This window comes from Microcaecilia unicolor, chromosome 5 (genome assembly GCF_901765095.1).
Source record: "Microcaecilia unicolor chromosome 5, aMicUni1.1, whole genome shotgun sequence".
In the NCBI taxonomy this organism is placed as follows: domain Eukaryota; kingdom Metazoa; phylum Chordata; class Amphibia; order Gymnophiona; family Siphonopidae; genus Microcaecilia; species Microcaecilia unicolor.
The window spans coordinates 218,132,019-218,148,693 of NC_044035.1; the positions used below are offsets into that span (position 1 = coordinate 218,132,019).

The 16,675-nt window shown below is 44.6% G+C and overlaps 1 protein-coding gene across 4 annotated transcripts in view; it reads right to left on the bottom strand.

The window, feature by feature from the left end:
- The window catches only part of PDXK (pyridoxal kinase), a 282,079-nt gene that overhangs the window by 100,102 nt on the left and 165,302 nt on the right, over positions 1-16,675 (bottom strand). For all 4 annotated transcript variants that reach the window (XM_030203776.1, XM_030203775.1, XM_030203777.1 and 1 more), the window contains exons 7-8: positions 9,089-9,134; positions 6,245-6,356 (exon numbers count right to left, since the gene is read on the bottom strand). In XM_030203776.1, the coding sequence (XP_030059636.1) occupies positions 6,245-6,356; positions 9,089-9,134 (158 nt within the window). The remainder of the gene's footprint in view (positions 1-6,244; positions 6,357-9,088; positions 9,135-16,675) is intronic.

The window sequence follows — 16,675 nt, forward strand, 5'->3', positions numbered from 1 at the left end:
GGGGATTGTTCTGGAGTTGTTACAGGATGTCTATTTATTGTTTGAAAGGGCTCTGGGAACTCAGTAAAATCTGTGAAATATGGGGGGAGGGGACCGGGAAATGTTGTTGGGGGGGAAGAGGGCGATGAGCTCCGGCGGGGAGTGATTTCCTCATTACTAGCGGCTGGCGGCTAATGGCTCAGTCCAGCAGGGGGGGAGAGGGGGGGGAGGGAAGGGGATCAAGGGTCTTCACATTGGGTCATGGAATGTTAATGGTATGAACTCTCCACAGAAGAGAAATTTGATACATAGAGAATTGCAGAAACTTAAGTGGGATATTATATTATTGCAGGAAACACACATTCAGAAGAGGGATTTACACCTACTTAAACATAGGGGGTACAGCGACTGTATCTCACACTGTGATGCTAGAGGGGGCAAGGTGGGAGGATTAGTGATTTACATCCGTAGACACATCCCACTGGTCATAGAAGAAACATATAGGGATACTTTGGGAAGGTGCCTGGCGATTAGGGGTCAGCTGTATGGCAAGGAGGTGACCATAGTAAATATATACGCCCCCAACTCAGGACAAGGAGAATTTTTTACTCGGATTCATAAGGAGCTCTCCCAGTTCCAGAAAGGGGGGATGGTCCTGGGTGGGGACTTTAATACTAGCATGACATTAATGGATCATTCAAAGGGGCTGATGGATAAGTCCCCAGCACACTGTACACAGTTAAAATCACTTGTCTCTGACTTAGACTTAGTGGATGTATGGAGGCTGAGACACCCAGGCCAGCGGTCCTATACCTTCTTTTCTCATTCTCAGAATACTTACACAAGAATCGATATGGTATGGTGTAGCCGCCAGTTGTGGGATCAGGTGGTTGATTCACATGTTGGGTCCATTTCCACCTCTGACCATGCCCCCGTGGAGCTTGAGCTCAAAGGTTTGACTGAGGAAAGGCGCCAACTCTTTTGGAGATTAAACGAATCGATTCTTGGGGATAGTGGGGTGCGGGATGACATTCGTCGGGTCATTCAGAATTATATGTTGGTGAATGACACTGGCGAGGTTTTGGATGGCACATTGTGGGATGCCCTAAAGGCAGTGGTGAGGGGTCACTTCATCAAATGGGGAGCCCGGAAAAAGAGGCTACGAGAGAAGAGGGAGTTGGACCTCCGGGCACGATTAGTGAAATTAGAATGTTGTCACCAAGAGGGAGGCTCTGGGATAGTCCTGAAAGAATTAAGACAGTGTAGAGCAGAATTAGAGAAACTGCAGGTGGAACACGTGGAGTTTTTACATACAAGACTCCAACAGAAGTTTTATGAATTTGGAAACAAATCTGGACGGATGTTGGCTCATCTTTTGAGGCAGAGACAAAGGAGCCACACAATAACAAAAATAAAAGGGGCGGGCGATAAGATGTACTATAGAGATGGAGAAATCAGGGATCAGTTTGAAAAATTTTATCAGAAGTTATACAGCAGTGAGAGGGGGGCAGGGGGGGAAGAAATCAGGAGGGGTTTAGGAAAGCTGCATCTCCCAAGGTTATCAAGTTTGGAACGCAATCAGTTAGAGGCCCCATTTCGCCTTGAAGAGATCCAAAGGGTGATTAAGGGTCTCCAGGGAGGGAAGGCGCCCGGCCTGGATGGGTATTCTGCTCGGTTTTATAAGACTTTTGTAGGGGAGGTGGGGCCCATGTTGTTGAGGGTTGGGAATGCATGCCTGGCTGGCCAATCATTGCCGGGGAGTATGCATGAAGCGGGGATCTCCGTGCTTTTGAAACCAGGTAGAGACCCGGCGGTATGTGCCTCCTATCGCCCCATATCACTAATAAATCTAGATATTAAGATTCTATCTAAAGTAGTTGCTGATCGGTTAGGAAAGGTCCTGCCTTCATTGATTCATACTGATCAATCAGGGTTTGTCATGGGGCGGCAGGTAGCGGATAATATTAGACGCACCTTACATGTGATGTGGGTAGCCCAACAGAGGGGGATTCCAGTGGCCCTTTTGAGTACGGACGCAGATAAAGCGTTTGACAGGGTGGACTGGCCTTATTTATGGGAAGTTCTAGAACATCTAGGGTTTGGCCAGGGTTTGATAGGATGGATACAACGACTATATGAGAAACCAGTGGCAAGAATCAAAGTAAATGGGGGGTATACATCTGTTTTCCAGATTGAACGGGGTACCAGACAGGGGTGTCCGCTGTCACCGTTACTGTTCGCACTCTCGATTGAGCCCTTAGCTCAGAGGGTGCGTGAATCGGTTGACATTCCAGGAATAATGATAGGTGGCTCTGAACACAAATTGGCATTATTTGCTGATGATGTCTTATTTTTTGTAAATAACCCGGGGCTGCATCTTCCTATATTGATGGCAGAACTGAAGGAGTTTGGTAGGCTCTCGGGTTTTCAGATAAACTATGATAAATCTGACATGATTGGGGTATCCATAGCACAACCTAGGATGGAGGAGCTCTCTCGAAACTTTCCTTTTAAATTAAGGAGGGATAAAATTAAATATTTAGGAGTCCAAATACCAGCTCAGATTTCTCAGATATATCAGCTAAATTATATACCGTTATTCCGGCAAATACGCAAAGACATGGAGGGTTGGACGGGAAAGTGGTTGTCATGGTGGGGCAGGATAGCATCGATTAGGATGAACGTATTGCCCAGACTTTTGTTCTTGTTTCAAACATTACCGGTAGCAATCCCTGGGAGGGAACTGAGAACCCTACAACAGGCTATAGTGAAGTTTGTTTGGGGAGGGAAGGCCCCCAGGCTTAGCAGGAAGCTGCTCTGGCGTTCGACAGAGTTGGGTGGGAGAGGGGTTCCTAACCTCGAATGGTATTACTGGGCAGCACAAATGAAACTTATATCCCTGTGGGGTCAGGAGAAATGGTCAGTGGTGGCACACATGGATCAGGAGATGGTGCAGCAGCATAGCCTGCAGTCAGTAATATGGGCATCTTCTGCTTATCCTACTATTGGCAGGCTTACTACCAATCCGTTTGTTGGGCACTTGTTGGCACTATGGGGTTCCCTTAGGACACGCTTCTGGAAAACTAGAAAAACATCTACATACGCGTATATTCAAGGGGAACCTACTTTTAGAGTGGGGTTGGGAAATCCGGTAGCAAAGAGGTGGGCTGAGAGGGGCATATTGAGGTTTCGAGATTTATTGGAAGATGGGAAAATGAGATTGTTCACAGAACTCAAGGAAGACTATGGGGTTATGGACAGGGACAGATTCTTCTACTTACAGGTTCAACATTACATTTACACACAAGGATGGTTGAGAAACGATCCAGAGGACTATGAAGTCTTAGAAAACATGTGGGGCTCACTGGGAACAATGAAGGGAGTTATATCCCGGTTATATAAATTTATAAGGGGAGGGAGTTTTGAAAAATGTTTATATATGACTAAATGGGAAAGAGATTTGGAAAAGGAATTGACAGTTCATGAATGGAAGGCCATTATCTCGGAGGTCAATAAAGCATCAACATGCGTGTTATTGAAAGAAAATGCCTTCAAGGTACTCTCGAGATGGTATTTTACCCCATATAGACTACATATGATGTTTCCAGGGGCCTCCCAGTATTGTTGGAGATGTTCAACAGATGTGGGAACTTTTTTGCATATCTGGTGGTCCTGTGGGAAATTACAAATGTATTGGCAATCTATAACGGCAAAGATAACTGCCCATACAGGCAAAAACTTTTTGTGTGAGCCTCAATGGTGCCTGCTGGGCCTGGGGAACAGACGAGGAGTCAAATGGCAAAGACGTTTGAAGAGGATGTGCTTGACAGCTGCAAAGAGTGTCATTGCTCGGTTGTGGAAACAGCAAGCGGCACCAACAGAGCAAGACTGGACTCTAAAACTTTCTCTAATTGAGGAGATGGAGAAATTAACTGATAAACGGTTGGGAATTTATAACAGGCAAGATGAACTCTGGAAACATATTAGAGCAATGACCCAAGTGAGTTAGTAATAGGCGTTTGATGGGGGGGTGGGGGGGGAGGGGTAGGGGTGGGGGGGGAGGGGAAATGAAAAATTAAAGTTTGTCAATGTTCAATTATAGATTTACAGATGATGGACAAAAGAAAAGGTGTAAAGTGAGAGAAGTATAGAATTGTGTATCAGAGAAGAAATAGTCAAATGTCTACTGTGAATTAAGGAAGTAATGTTTATTCTGTTGTTTAACAATAAAAATTATTGAAAGAAAAAAAAAAACAAAATAACACCCAGGATTTGTTCCAGTCAGTAATGGCTAAGGATTGCAGTTGCGATCTTAATGACAAACAACAGTTACCATAGGATGGAGTTGTTTTTTGGGAAAAGAACTTGGTTACCGTCAATGAGTGACTGTGGATTCATCTGGGATGTGTCGCATATCTTCACCACTTTGTATGCTTATAGCATTGGATATTTGAAAAGTGAACTTCACCAACACAGAGTTAAAGAAGAATTGAACTATTTGGACATAACGTTCTTAATATGGACTTCCTGGAGTCTGTCAAAATATTCTTTAGGTAAGTATCTGTATGTACTTTGCTACAATGTATATATAATAAAAAAAAACTGCATGCCAAGTATTTTTTGTATGCTACTGAAAAAGTCCTTGTGACATGAAAGTGTCTTTGTTGTAGTTTCTGTATAAGAAGTGGTTGTATGGGGTACTCTTCAATTAAATTAAATATAAAGTGTGCTGCTCTTAGATAACTATCTGAACAATGCCAGGCTGTTGGAGGAGCCAGATTATCCTGTTTAGCAACCATATGCAGACTGCAAATCAGATAGCTAACCAGATAAAGGGCTAGATGCACTAAAGTTAACGAGCCAGCAACCTGGTTTTAAACTGATTCTAGCCAGTTTAACGTGCAAGTAGTAAACAGGGACATGCACAAAAGGGCATTTTCCTGTCACGGTAGCAGCTAACGAAAACGGAATGGAAATGATCCAAAGGCTATTATAATGAGCTGCACTACCGTTGCAAGGCTATTATAATGAGATGCACTACCGTTTTCCGATCCCCTTACCGTGGAAAACCTAACGGGAGGTCTACACCTCTCTTTGGGGCAAAGGAAAGAATCGGAAGAAAAAAAATGTTGTCAGGGATGTCCTTTTTGGACGTCCTTCACTTATTATTATAATAACAAAAAAACCCACTCCAAAAAGACGTCCTTTTTGGACATCCTTCACTGCATGATCCCGTTTAGCTCAGCTGAGAGAGACCTGGAGGTCTCTCAGCCAATCACAGCGCGTTTAGCTGAGCTAAACACGCTGTGATTGGCTGAGAGAGACCTAGGGGTGGAAGATGGACGGGTGTCAAAGACGTGGACGTCCTCAACTGCGCTCTGCTGCTAAGATCACGGAAGGGAGGAACCCGAGCCACATCGAAGCCTTCCTGCAGCAGGCCATGGAGGGGGTGAGCAGTGCAGTGTCTTCCTTTCCCGGGCGATACAGGGAGGTGCAGGGACGGCCACAGGCAAAGCGGAAAAGGCGGACGTCATCAGGGACGTCCTTTTTGGATGTATTTGGCATGCGCAGAGCAGCCAGCATAACGCTTGGCTGCTCTGCACATGTTCGACCGGCCGACTGGCTTCTGAGGGAATAGAGAATGCATAGCCGTTCCCTACCGATTCGCTATGGAATCGGTAAGGGAAGGGCTCTTCCGAGGACCTTAGTGCATCTACCCCAAAGTCATGACAGCAAAAATGCTGTCCCAACTTTATCAGGTTACCTAGCCAATTAATAGTCAGAATACGGTTGCTAACTGGATAGCATTTGCGGGTCAGCACTGAGAACAGATATTCACTACTAGCTGGTATCCTAGTACTAGAACTGAACATCTAGTTTTATTTTATCAGCAGAAGCTGGTGTTTTCCCTAAATGTAGACTTCCATATTTAATTATCAGGCAGAAATTCTTTACATATTCACCATTCACCACTCTAGATGCAGTTCCTCTAGCAAAGACTACACATCAACAAAAATACATTATATCTTCTCATGGAACACCTATTAAAACATTCATCACGTGCAACAAAAAACACATCACAAGAATTTACAAAAACACACATTATATGCAGCAGAGAATGCATGCTTTAAGCAGAATAAAGGTGCAGTTGGGTCACTGCTCAACTGTAATATCTCTAAGGCAATCTTAAGCTGGAGATAACCTAAAAACTAGAGAAAGATGTCTGAAAAGCTAGATCATCAGCTAAGATGCGATAGGTACTCACATTTCTTCTGACTTCCAAGGGCAATCAAGTAATCACTTCCTAATGGGGCTGGCAAGTCTGAGCTAGTGATCACCACGGTTTCTGGTCCCATGTCATGAAGCATGTCCATTACCTACTCCAGCAAAGAAAGATAACACAACAACAAAAGCATCTCTACGTGTAAATAATGGTATTTACACTATAGATCACATACATGTGTAAATGGCAGTTTTAGAAAGCCACAGTTTACATATGGAGATCTACACCATGCAGAGATTTCACAGGGGCATTGTGGTCTGTGTGTGGCTTAAAGAGGCCAAAAATCTACATATGAATAGGAATTCATGTACAAAAACATTTCTCCACTGCAGTTTTTACACCAGCTCAAATTTGTAAAAAGCGTTCATTTCCGTAAGGGCTTTACTGGAAGTATAAAGGGCATAATTCTCCTTAATCCCCAGGGTTAATTTCCACCCCCCAAAATGCAAAAACAACAAAAAAAACCCCAGATTGCAGTCTTAATATATAAACAATTGGCATTTATACATATAGGTTTGTAAAAGTGGCACTACCTACATGTAGAAATCTGCAAGATTGTGATTTCCATGTGGAAGCTATTTTGTGATGTTCGTCCAAAAAAAAACATTAAATTGCTTAGGGTCAAAAAACACATATTTTACAGAATTTAATTTTACAACACATTTGCATGGGAAATTTAACCAGAAAAGAGCGCCCAACTGTTGTACCTTTGGGTGTAATTTAAGAAATTCTTTACGGCGTTTTTGGGTTGCTTTAGAGATATCCGGATATATTCTTATTTTATAAGTCAAAAAAAAGTTGTTCTCTATGTATGAAATATTGCTTAAGAATCCAATCTCTGTCTGGTTGTAATACAAAAGAGACTATTAAGGTTGATGGTATTAAGCCTAAGTTATCATCTTCTATAACTTGTGTTAAGTTCAGTTCCAAGGTATCAAATGGTATTTCTGTTCCTGGATCCTCCAATTGTCCTTTCTCCTTTTTAAAAATATGGTAACAGGTAATATATTTTTGATATAGGAGGATATGCATTTTCTAGAATCTTCAGAACCTCATTTAAATATCTTTTAAAAGTTATTAACAGGGCTATCATAGCCTGTTTTGGAAAGTTTATCAATCTAAGAGTGTTAGACCTTTGTGCGTTTTCCAATATTTCTATTTTGTTCTGAAGGTATTGATTTTCTTTTATTAAAGTGGCTTGTACCTGTTGAGAGTGTTGGTATTTCTTTCATATTATTCTCCGTTGATTTATCCAACATTTGTAACTTTCCATCTAATACAGGTATTTTATTTAAATACGGTCTGAGACTGATCAACAAATGAGGAAAATTGCTGTGAGAACAAAGTTTCCAGTTTCTTTAGAGCCTCCCAAATGGCTTCCAAGGTTATATTGTCTGGTTTCTCCCTCAATAAAGACTTACTTGATGAATCTGCATATATGGTTCCTTCTATCGGCCCCGTTGCCTTCACCAGTTGATCTCCCGTCAGGATTTTCCCTTCCATTGTTTCCAGCACTGCTTGTGCGTTCTCTCTCAGCAGAGCTCCATTCGAGTTGGGTCCCGTGCCGGTAAACCCCTTCGCCTCTTGGGTACTAGGGGTTTCCCGGTCCCTTCTCGGCGTGTCTGCCGGCATGGGAGGGGCTGACCATTGTTCGGGGTGGTTCTCCTTCCCCTGCTCTCTCCGTAAGCGGAGCTCCAGCACCCGACATAATTCCTGAGCCAAAGAAACGCTCCAACGTGCCAACCGATGGCAGAACAGCAGCCGCAGGAATCACTCTCTGCCTGCCTCTTTTCTTTGGCATCTTAGGAAAAAGTTCAGAAGGAAATTAAGATAAGTGGAGAAGAGCGTCTTCTCAACGCTCCCTCCCTGTCGCCATCTTGCCTCCTTCGGGTTATGTTGACCATGGTTGAGTTTTCTAATGTTAAGAATTAACCTCATAGCAATGTTTTGTACAATTTGAAGTCGACGTAGTTCTTTAAGCCTGAGTCACTTATAGAGTGAGTTGTGATAGTTTAACTGGCTGATCATGAGGGCAGAAGGACAGATCAGAGAGTGGATACAGCGAATAAGTTGGAGTTTATAGAAGGAACGCTGAACAAACTGTGCGATTTGAGGCTTGAAAGAGAGACTAGTGTCTAGGAGGATACCAAGGATGCGTATTGTGCTATGGACCGCTATTGGAAACCACGGTACTGATTTAAGAAACCACAGTACTGACTTAAGATTTTAATTAACTTTTTTAGATTGGACTTCTCCTTCTATGTTTTCCTCACTTTTTCATCATCTTATTTTATTATTTTCCTTACTGCTGTCACTCTTTTGCTGGGGTGACTTCCTGAACTTACCTGCTTCTGTTTGCCAACTCCACTTACTAGTTTAGATGCCTAGATATATTGTCTGGAATTTCTCACTAAAGATTCTCTTTCCTGCCACAGAAAGATGTAGCCCATCATTACAGCATAGCCTTTTATTTTTCCTTATATTGTCCCATTTTTCTATGTATCTAAAACCTTTTCATTGACGCCAGGTTTTGAGCCACCTACTGAAGTTCTCTATATTACATAGACTTTCTTTTCCAATTCCATAGGCAGACAGTACTTTAGCCCCTCTCCCAGCTTCTGGGAAGCTGTCTGTGCTACAAGTGAGCTATTTTTGGTCAGGTCATTTGTCTCCAGATAGATTACATCAATTTTAGAATCCTTACTCTCTCTCCAATCACACTCAGTATTCGATTTGTATTCCTCATAGCTGAGAAACCTGATCAGTCTATAATAGAACATAAAACATTATGTGACATTTTCACAAAGCATTCATTCACTCACTCACCTCTAATGCCTCTTGCTGTGTGTGTATCTTCCTACCAGTAAGTAGCCTGTAATATATAAAAAAGGAAGCATATAGGCATTATTCATATTTCTTTTTCTCATTGTAAAATCAGGTTTTCCTTCACAGAATTGATTATTTGGAGGAGGATTCTATATAGTTTAAAAAAGTAATGGACTTCATCACCTTCTTAGGTATTATAGCTAAGAAAGCAGAGTTGCTTATTTCTAACAGGTGGTTTCTAAGGACAACGGGATACCAGTCCACATATATTAGGGATGTTATCAATGAAGCTTGGCACAGATCGCTTCCTTAGAATACTGTAGCGCTATATTCGTGCTCTTACTAAGTATATGCAGGAAGGTCTGAATGACTTGCCATCATATGGGACCCTCTTCACTTCTACATAGGAGGCAATTTTCAAAAACCATTTATCCATGCAAAAGTACTATCTGAAAACAACCTACCCCTTACTGCATCATTCCACAATATGCACACTTTAATCTGAGTGGAGTAGCCTAGTGCTTAAAGCACTGAGCAGACAACCAAGGAAGCTCAGTTCAAATCCCACTGCTACTCCTTGTGATCTTGGGCAAGTCACTTAGGGGCCCTTTTACAGAGCGGCGGTAAGCCCAATGCGGGCCCAACGAGGCTACTGGCAGTAGTCCCGCCCTGAGCATGCTCCATTTCTGGGGAAAAACAAAACCCCCGGAAATTGGTTGCGCAGCAGTAACCGGGTTAGCGCGGGAGCCCTTATCGCCACTTCAATGGGTGGCGATAAGGGCTCCCCACCGCATGGCCATGCGGTAAGAGTTCTCTTACCACATGACCACATGTGTTTGGGGTCTTTTTACCCACTGTGGTAAAAAGGGCCCTGGCGTGTGGGAAAAATGGCCCCAATGCTAGCGCAGGGCCCTTTTTCCCGCAGCTTGGCACAGATGCCATTATAGAATAACTAGGAAAAAAGGCCCGTTTCTGAAACCAATGAAGCGGGCGCTAGCAAGGTTTTCCTCGGAGTGTGTATGTTTGAGAGAGTGTGTGTGAGAGTGACTGTGTGAAAGAGAGAGTGAATGTGCGAGTGTGTGTGTGTGTGACAGAGAGAGTGAGAGACTGGGTGTGAGTGTGTCTGTGAGAGAGCGTGTGTGTGAGAATGAGAGTGAGTGCCGTGGGCCCCCCTCCCTCCCAGTTCCAGTGTCTCCCCTCCCTCCCTCAGAGTTCCATGGTCATCCCCTCCCTCCCTCCGAGTTCCAGGGTCGTCCCCTCCCTCCCTCCAAGCTCCAGGGTCCCTCTCTCCCTCCAAGCTCCAGGGTCGCCTCCTCCCTCCCTCCGAGTTCCAGGGTCGTCCCCCCTCCCTCCCGCCCTCCGAGTTCCAGGATCGTCCCCCCTCCCTCCGAGTTCCAGGGTCGTCCCTTCCCTCTCTCCGACTTCCAGGGTCGTCCTCCCTGCCCTCTCTCCGAGTTCCAGTGTTCCGCATCATTGTATGTATGTGTTTGTTAGCGTTGTTTTGGGAGGGAGGGGGTCGGTGGTTGTGTGTGTGAGAGAGTGAAAGATCATGTGTGTCACATAGATAGATTGTGTATGTGAGACTGTGTCTGTGTGTGTCTCACAGAGAGAGTTAGTTTGTGTGTGTAGTTCATAGAGTGTGTGGCTGACTGGGAGGTTGGGGACGAGTGTTTGTGTTTTTGTGTGTATGTCTCACAATGACAGGGGGGGAAGGGGGTCCGGTGGTGCTGAATGGAAAGAGTGTGGCATGGTGTTTGGAGAGGGTCAGCGTTGCTTGGGGGGGCAGGGGGTTGCGTTTTGGCCGTGTTGGTGGCTGGCATTATTGTGGTGCTGTTCAGGGTTTTTTTTAGGGGGGGGGGGGGTTGGGGGGTGTCCCGTGCTGGCAAAGTGGGAGGAAGTGGGGGTGGAGATAGCGCTGTTGGTGAGCTGGGAGGTGTGTCTTGTGTCAGGGAGGTGGGTTGAGAGGGACGCGGCGAGTGGTTTGGTTCATTGTGTGTTTGTGTGCTGGGAGGGTGTGTCGTGTGCGTGTGGGAGGGGGGTTGTGAGTGAGGCAGCGAGTGGCTTGCAGGGGGGTGGATCTTGTGCCTGGTTTTTTTTGGGGGGGGGGGGGGCTTGCTGGCAACATGTGAGGGTGTGTCGTGTCTGTGGGAGGGGGTTTGTGACTGAGGCTGTGAGTGGCTTGCAGGGGTGTGGAGCTTTTGCCTGCTTTTTTGTGGGGTAGTGGGTCATTGCTGGCGAGCTGAGAGGGTGTGTTGTGTGTGTGGGAGCGGGGTTGAGAGGGAGGTGGGTGAGTGGCTTGCAGGGGGGGTTGATTTTGCTTTCAGGGGGTGGATCTTGTGTCTGTATTTGTTTTGGGGGGGGGGCTTGCTGGCGAACTGTGAGGGTGTGTCGTGTCTGTGGTGGTGGTGGAGGGGGGGGGGGTTGACTGAGGCGGCGAGTGGCTTTCAAGGGGTTGGAGCTTTTGCCTGCGTTTTTGTGGGGGAGTGGTCCGTTGCTGGCGAGCTGGGAGGGTGTGTTGTGTGTGTGGGAGGGGGGTTGAGAGGGAGGTGGCGAGTGGCTTGCAGGGGGGTTGATTTTTTGTCTGCTTCTTGGTGGTGGTGGGTGTTAGCGTTGTTCGCGAACTGGGTGTGTCGTGTGTCTGGGAGGCAGGTTGAGAGGGAGGTGGCAAGTTCTTTGCAGGTGGGTGGATGTTGTGCCTGGTTTTTATTTTGTGGAGAGGGGCCTTGCTGGCAAGCTGGGAGGTTGTGTCATGTCTGTGGGAGGGGGGTTGTGGCTAAGGCGGGTTTAGAGGCAGGCGGCCAGTGGCTTGCAGGGGTTTGGTAGCAGTTCCGGCAGTGTTGGGGGTGCGGCGTAAGGTATCAGGAGTGGTTTTCTCCAGCAACGGTAGCGGTAGTGGTGAGGTTGTGGGTGTGTCTCTCTGAAAGGGGGGGGGGTACCCGGCGGTACCGGTTGTGTTGATGGCGGTTGTCTGTCTGCAACGGTTAAGTTCTGTGTGAGAATCTGTTTCTGGGCACGCGGTGCTGCTGTCGTGCGGTTGGTCAGTGCTGCGTGTGACGTACCCGGAAGCACGCTGACGTCAATTCAGGAGATAGATACAGCAGGAGCACAAATGCTTCAAGGCTTCACTTTCTCAGCTTCAGAACGTTGGAGGTGCTTTTTATTATATAGGATGTGTGGCATCAGCATCAAGTTCTAGAACTGCCCTTTGAGAATGCAAGTCCTCTGGGGACATGGAAATACCTAGTGTACTTGAATGTAATTTGCATTGAGCTACATACAAATAAATAAATAAATATTGTGGGCATAATTAGGCCAGTGGAGGAAAAGCAAGCAAATAGATTAGTACTTCCACCTATTTCTATAGTGGTACTATACATATGCAGTGCCATACACAAATTGTGGTACAAATGCCCTGTGTTACACAAAAAATAAAAACAAACAGTAGAATGAATGGAGGAAGAATGCTGCGCCATGACCAATATATACCATTGAGAACATCTGTTCCCTTAAAAAAGCCTTGAAGAAACATAGGTGAAACGGGACCCTGTCAGACCTTGAGTTAAGTGTGCTGTAAACGATAAAATTATGAAAATATTCAATAGTTTTGAAGAATAAAGAACAGTTAAACGACAAAAGAAAGAAAGAGTGGATGGAGGTTTTTTGAGCCAATGATGAGTTGAATAATCATACTGTGTTGATGAAGATATAAGTACCAGAGATTGCAGAGGCTTTTTCTTCCATTCTGCCGTTTTTTTTTTTGTGTAATACAATGCATTTGCAACACAATATAAAGTGTAATGAAAAGATTTTTCAATTAGTTTGTGGAGTGTTCTTGGGTTTGGAAGGGCCGTACACAAACACATAAGAGGCAGTCATGTTTCATAGAGCTTACAATCTATTCAAGACAGATTGCATTTGTAAATCTATAGGGCATATTTTGCACTTAAAACATCTTAAGTACAAAAAGTGCAATATGTGCAAAGTCTGTGCAGTAAATGTCAGGGGTGTACCCAGCATCTGTGGCTGCCCAAAAAAGAAAACGACAACCTAAATCGTGAACACTATACTTATACTCCCACCAATACCAAGCTGAACCGTTCATTCACATGCCCCTTCAGATACTTCCTTTCATATAACCTCCCCATCTCACACTCCTACAGGACCACCATACCACCCTTTCCCCATGGCACTTACTAGAGTAGCCCTGGTAGGTTAGTGGACAGAGCTTCATCCATGTCTCCAAAAGGCACTAAGTCCCAAAGCCAGGGAGGGTATGTGAAGGGGGGAGCTGATATGATCCCAGGAAGGAGACTGTGAAAGTGGTAATGAAACTGCTCTTTGAAGAGCACTGCTTTCACCTTATATTCTGCACTGCCACAGCTTCTTCATGCAACACTATATAAGAGTAATAGCCAGAGCTCCCACAAAACAGAATTACAAAGCAGGAGATACTACTACTACTATTTAGCATTTCTATAGCGCTACAAGGCATACGCAGCGCTGCACAAACATAGAAGAAAGACAGTCCAAGCTCTTTGAGCAGGGACTGTCTTTCTTCTATGTTTGTGCAGCGCTGCATATGCCTTGTAGCGCTATAGAAATGCTAAATAGTAGTAGTAGTAGTAATAGAAAGAATGTGCAAGTGCCTGGCATGTGGCAACTAAAAGGGAAAGGGTCAAGGCTAGGCTATTAAGAGTCATCCTGTTGCCCGACATGCACATTGTATTTCCAGAAGGTATCACTATGGTATTGAACAGCCATACATGCTATGATGGAATGTGCCATCTTCGCAGTAGGCCCTACAATATGGTATGAAGGATCTTCAAAATTCACTGTAACTCACTTCTCTTCCCCCCCCCCCCCCCCCCTCCAATGCAGATTAAGGAAGAAGTGAGGCAGGTACTTATGCCTGCATTACAGAAACTATTTGGAAAAGGTCTGGGTATAAATGGAGGAGCAAGCAGGTCATGGCCAAGGCTCCACATATGCCACCACTTTTAGAGAATAGCTAAATGAATGCATATATCCCCTGCAGCCTTTAGTCATTGCTTCAGCAGGTCACAGCACATCAACCACCAAACTGCCAGAGCGAGAGCTCCTTTCACTTGTATCGCTGATAGGACAATCTGCAACACCAACTACAAGTGACATTCTTGCCACCTCACTGCAAATCTCTCGATTCATTCTAGACTACTTACAACACTGATTTGCTCCCCTGTTCTTGGGGCAGGGGAACATCTTGTTGTTTTAATGGGACCACATAAAAGTCTGTCCTATTTTTATGTGCTACCTCATGGCCATTATTCACCTAAGCAGCTATGTGTTAGCTGGCTCAAAAACAACCACCAGCTAAAGACAACCAGATACTCAAAGCCCAGACAGAGGCCAGCTTTGAATATCCAGGAATAACTCTTGTTGGCGGTGAGCAAAATGCTCACCACCACAGGATGAGTATAAGGTCCTTCACTGCTAAATCTGTAAACTCAGCCAAAGATAACTTCTCCCTCTTTCATTCATTGACCAGAAACCTCACCAGAGATTATATTAGACCTACTTCTACAGCAAACAGCCTAGTCACATATTTTCATTTCAAGATTATCACTACAATCTTCCCTACCTATTAAAGATGCTAACCCTACCAGAGGAATGAAAAACACTGATATAAATGTAAACCTCAGTATAGGCAGCGCCATATGGTTGTTCCTCTTTTCAATTACAAATACTACCTTCTCTTTCTAATATTTTGTCATCATTGAGGACCACAACATGCTTGCAGGACTCAATTCCATCATCATGGATTACGCTCCCTATCCATGGCCTTCTTCCTGTTTCAGGGGGTCCTTTTAATAAGCTGCGGTAAGAGGGAGCCTGAGGTAGCCTGGCGGTAGTTCCGGATTGAGGCACGGCAAGCCAACCTTTTAGTGAAAGGGCTCCTCAGTTAGTTAATTTCAGCTTCTCCAAAACTAAGGAAAGCAGCAACAGCTCGTCCAGTCCTAAAGAAACCTATTTTAGATGCAACTTTGCTAGCGCACCATTGACCCATATCAAACATGTTTTATTAAAAAAGTTTGATATCCTGCTGTTTCTGCGCACAAAGGGAAAACGCACAAAATCAAGCCATTGGGATGTAGGAGGAGCCAGCATTCTTAGTAAACTGGCCACACAGACATTCCAGTAGAGCAGTGGGACACCCTAGGGGGCACTGCAGTGGACTTTGCATAAAAGCTCCCAGGTATAAGTACATAAGTAATGCCACACTGGGAAAAGACCAAGGGTCCATCGAGCCCAGCATCCTGTCCATGACAGCAGCCAATCCAGGCCAAGGGCACCTGGCAAGCTTCCCAAACGTACAAACATTCTATACATGTATTCCTGGAATTGTAGATTTTTCCCAAGTCCATTTAGTAGTGGTTTATGGACTTGTCCTTTAGGAAACCGTCTAACCCCTTTTTAAACTCTGCCAAGCTAACTGCCTTCACTACATTCTCCAGCAACGAATTCCAGAGTTTAATTACGTGTTGGGTGAAGAAACATTTTCTCTGATTTGTTTCAAATTTACTACACTGAAGTTTCATCGCATGCCCCCTAGTCCTAGTATTTTTGGAAAGCGTGAACAGACGCTTCACATCCACCTGATCCATTCCACTCATTATTTTATATACCTCTATCATGTCTCCCCTCAGCCGTCTCTTCTCCAAGTTGAAAAGCCCTAGCCTCCTTAGTCTTTCTTCATAACCGCACCACACCTAACTATACATCACTACAACAACCCTTATTTCTGCAGGTGTCACCTATATATGGGTACAGTAGGTTTTTGGTGGGTTCTGGGAGGCTGACACTTTCCACCACAAGTCTAATGGTTAAGAGTGGATTATGGGCCCGGGTCCCTTTCTTCACAGTGCACTACACTGACCACCAGGCTATTCCATGGACCTGCTTGCTGCTCTAATAGAAGTTGCCATAACATCTGAGGCTGTCATGTACTGTTTCTTTCACATATTGGGGTGGGAGGTCAGTGACCACTGGGGAGTAAAGGGGTGTCATTCCTTTATTCCACCAGTGGTCATTTAGGGAACCTTTTTGTGGCTTAGCCATTATTAAAACAGGGTCTAACTCAAAATGTCTTAGTCCTGGACATTTTAGTTTTATTCCATTATGGCAGAATAATGTCCACGTGTTAGGAATGCCCTAATCCCACCCCAACGGCCCTTGTGATCTGGACGTACTTCACATGACCTACATACATAAATGTCTGCAAAACAGATTTTGAAAATAGCAATTTGAACGTTTTGGCAAGCAAAATGTCTAAATTCTGCTTTAAGCCACTTTTTAAATGTTTTTTCTCTTTTGAAAATGAGCCCCAAATGAGCAAAACATCTAAATGATGTTTTTATGCCACTTTTTAAATGTTTTTTCTCTTTTGAAAATAAGCCCCAAACGAGCAAATATAAATTTACTCATATTACACCCCCCCACACAAACACACTTTTTCAAGAAATACTACTGGCTTCTCATTGAATGTCTAGACTCAAAACCCGAAGAATGCCCAACAGATCGATCACGGACCAACTTTGACATGCTCTCATC